At 61.9% G+C, this 1,837-nt stretch overlaps 1 protein-coding gene across 1 annotated transcript in view; it reads right to left on the bottom strand.

Moving 5' to 3' along the window:
• Positions 1 to 203: 203 nt before the first annotated feature.
• LOC103760584 (serine/threonine-protein kinase receptor R3) overlaps positions 204 to 1,837 on the bottom strand; it is a 4,414-nt gene continuing 2,780 nt past the window's right edge. The window contains exons 5-7 of the mRNA XM_029965987.1: positions 1,524 to 1,816; positions 905 to 1,153; positions 204 to 349 (exon numbers count right to left, since the gene is read on the bottom strand). Of these exons, the coding sequence (XP_029821847.1) occupies positions 204 to 349; positions 905 to 1,153; positions 1,524 to 1,816 (688 nt within the window). The remainder of the gene's footprint in view (positions 350 to 904; positions 1,154 to 1,523; positions 1,817 to 1,837) is intronic.

Genomic DNA, 1,837 nt, shown 5'->3' with positions numbered 1-1,837 from the left:
GGTGATGGTGCCCATGGAGTGCACGGCTCTGGCACTGCTGGTGGCTCCGGCACCAGCTCCAGCCTTGACACTAATCCAGCCCCAGCCCCACCATGAACACCAGCTCCGGCACCAGCTCCAGCCCCCAGCACCAGCTCCAGCCCCCAGCACTGCCACCACCTCCAGCCGTCACCCCAGGGCCAGCTGGCCCAGCTAATCTCCGCTTAGTGCCTCCATATGTCCGTGTCCCGCCAGGGTTTAACCTCTGTGGGATGCCCCGAGCCCTCGCCAGCTCCCTGCACCCCAAGGCGTAGCCCCCAAACCTCGGGGTCCCCTGGAGCCCCCCCATCCCTGATACCCTGAGGCCATCCTGGAGGGGGAGGGATTCTGGAAGGGTTAAACCCAGCTGGCTGGAGATCGTCCCTGCACATGGCCGGGGTAATTCGGAGTAAATGTGTAATCTGAGGGAGCCCTGGGGCCCTAAATGAGATTATCCCGGCCAGACTGTGCCTGGGGGGACCTCCCCCCTCACCCGCCAGCACCCACCATTTAATTAATGCTTCTAATGGGCTTTGCCTGATGAGCAGCGCTGGCCGGGCAGCCCCGAGGAGGTTCCTCCCCGGCGCGGGGGGACCTCATCCCTGTCCCCATTCCCGAGTTCCCAAGCCAAGCCCCAGCGGCCGAAGGTCCCGGGCCGTGGCCGCTTTCCAGGCAGAGCTCGGGAGCTGCTTGTTTTCTAATCAGCGCTGAACAAACAAAGCACTGATTGAGCCTAATGGGCCCTTTAATCAGGGAGCCGGGTGCTGACACTAGATTACAGTGTTTATAATTTACAGCTAATCTTCTGGGCGAAGGAAAGGAGGGAAAAAAAAAAAAAAAAAAGGCAACAAGAGAAGGAGGGAAGGACAGAGTGAGCGAGCAGAGCCTCGCGGGGAGCCGGGAGCGAGCGGAGCCGCCGGGGCTGGGATCCACCCACCGTTCACCGCCGTGCGCCGGGTGATCTCCCAGAGCACCAGCCCGTAGGCCCAGATGTCCGTCTTCTTGTAGGACTCGAAGCAGTCGGTGCGGATCTGCTCGCTCAGCACCTCGGGGGCCATGTAGCGCTTGGTGCCCACCCGGGGGTTGTTGCCGATGTCCAGGTAGTCGCTGCCCTGGGAGTGCATGACAGCCAGTCCTGGGGACGGGATGGGACAGAATCACAGTCATTGGGGTTGGGAAGGACCTTTAGGATCTTCCAGTTTAACTGTAAAAGGCCGGGATGTTGGCCTCGGTCAGTGCTGTGCTGGGGCTGCGTCCTGGGATGCTGCATCCGTGGGGCAACACATCCCTGGGGTACCACATCCCTGGGTCACACATCCCAGGGTACCACATCACTGGGGTACCAAATCCCTGGAGCACCATATCCCTGGGTCACACATCCCAGGGTACCACATCTCTGGGTCACACATCCCTGGGGCACTACATCCCTGGGTCACACATCCCAGGGTACCACATCCCTGGGGTCCCAAATCCCTGAGGTGCCACCCCCCAGCCCTCCACCTCACCCAGGTCAGCGATGCAGCACTGCCGGTTGCTCTTCACCAGGATGTTCCTGCTCTTCAGGTCCCGGTGGGCGATGGCAGGCTTGCCCTGGGTGCCGAAGATCTCCACGTGGAGGTGGACGAGGCCGCAGATGATGGAGGAGGCCAGGCCCAGGCAGGTCTCCACGTCCAGGACCGTCCTCTGCAGGAAGTCGTAGAGGGAGCCGTTCTCGTGGTAGTGGGTGATGAGCCACAGCTGGGTGCTGGAGTTCCTCGACGTCATGTCAGAGGCGATGAAACCTGGGCAGGGAGAAGAGCTGGCACCGTGGAGCCCCCAC

This window comes from Manacus vitellinus, unplaced genomic scaffold (genome assembly GCF_001715985.3).
Source record: "Manacus vitellinus isolate BGI_N305 unplaced genomic scaffold, ASM171598v3 scaffold_129_pilon, whole genome shotgun sequence".
Taxonomy (NCBI): Eukaryota; Metazoa; Chordata; class Aves; order Passeriformes; family Pipridae; genus Manacus; species Manacus vitellinus.
This window is presented reverse-complemented; position numbering and strand designations above follow the sequence as displayed.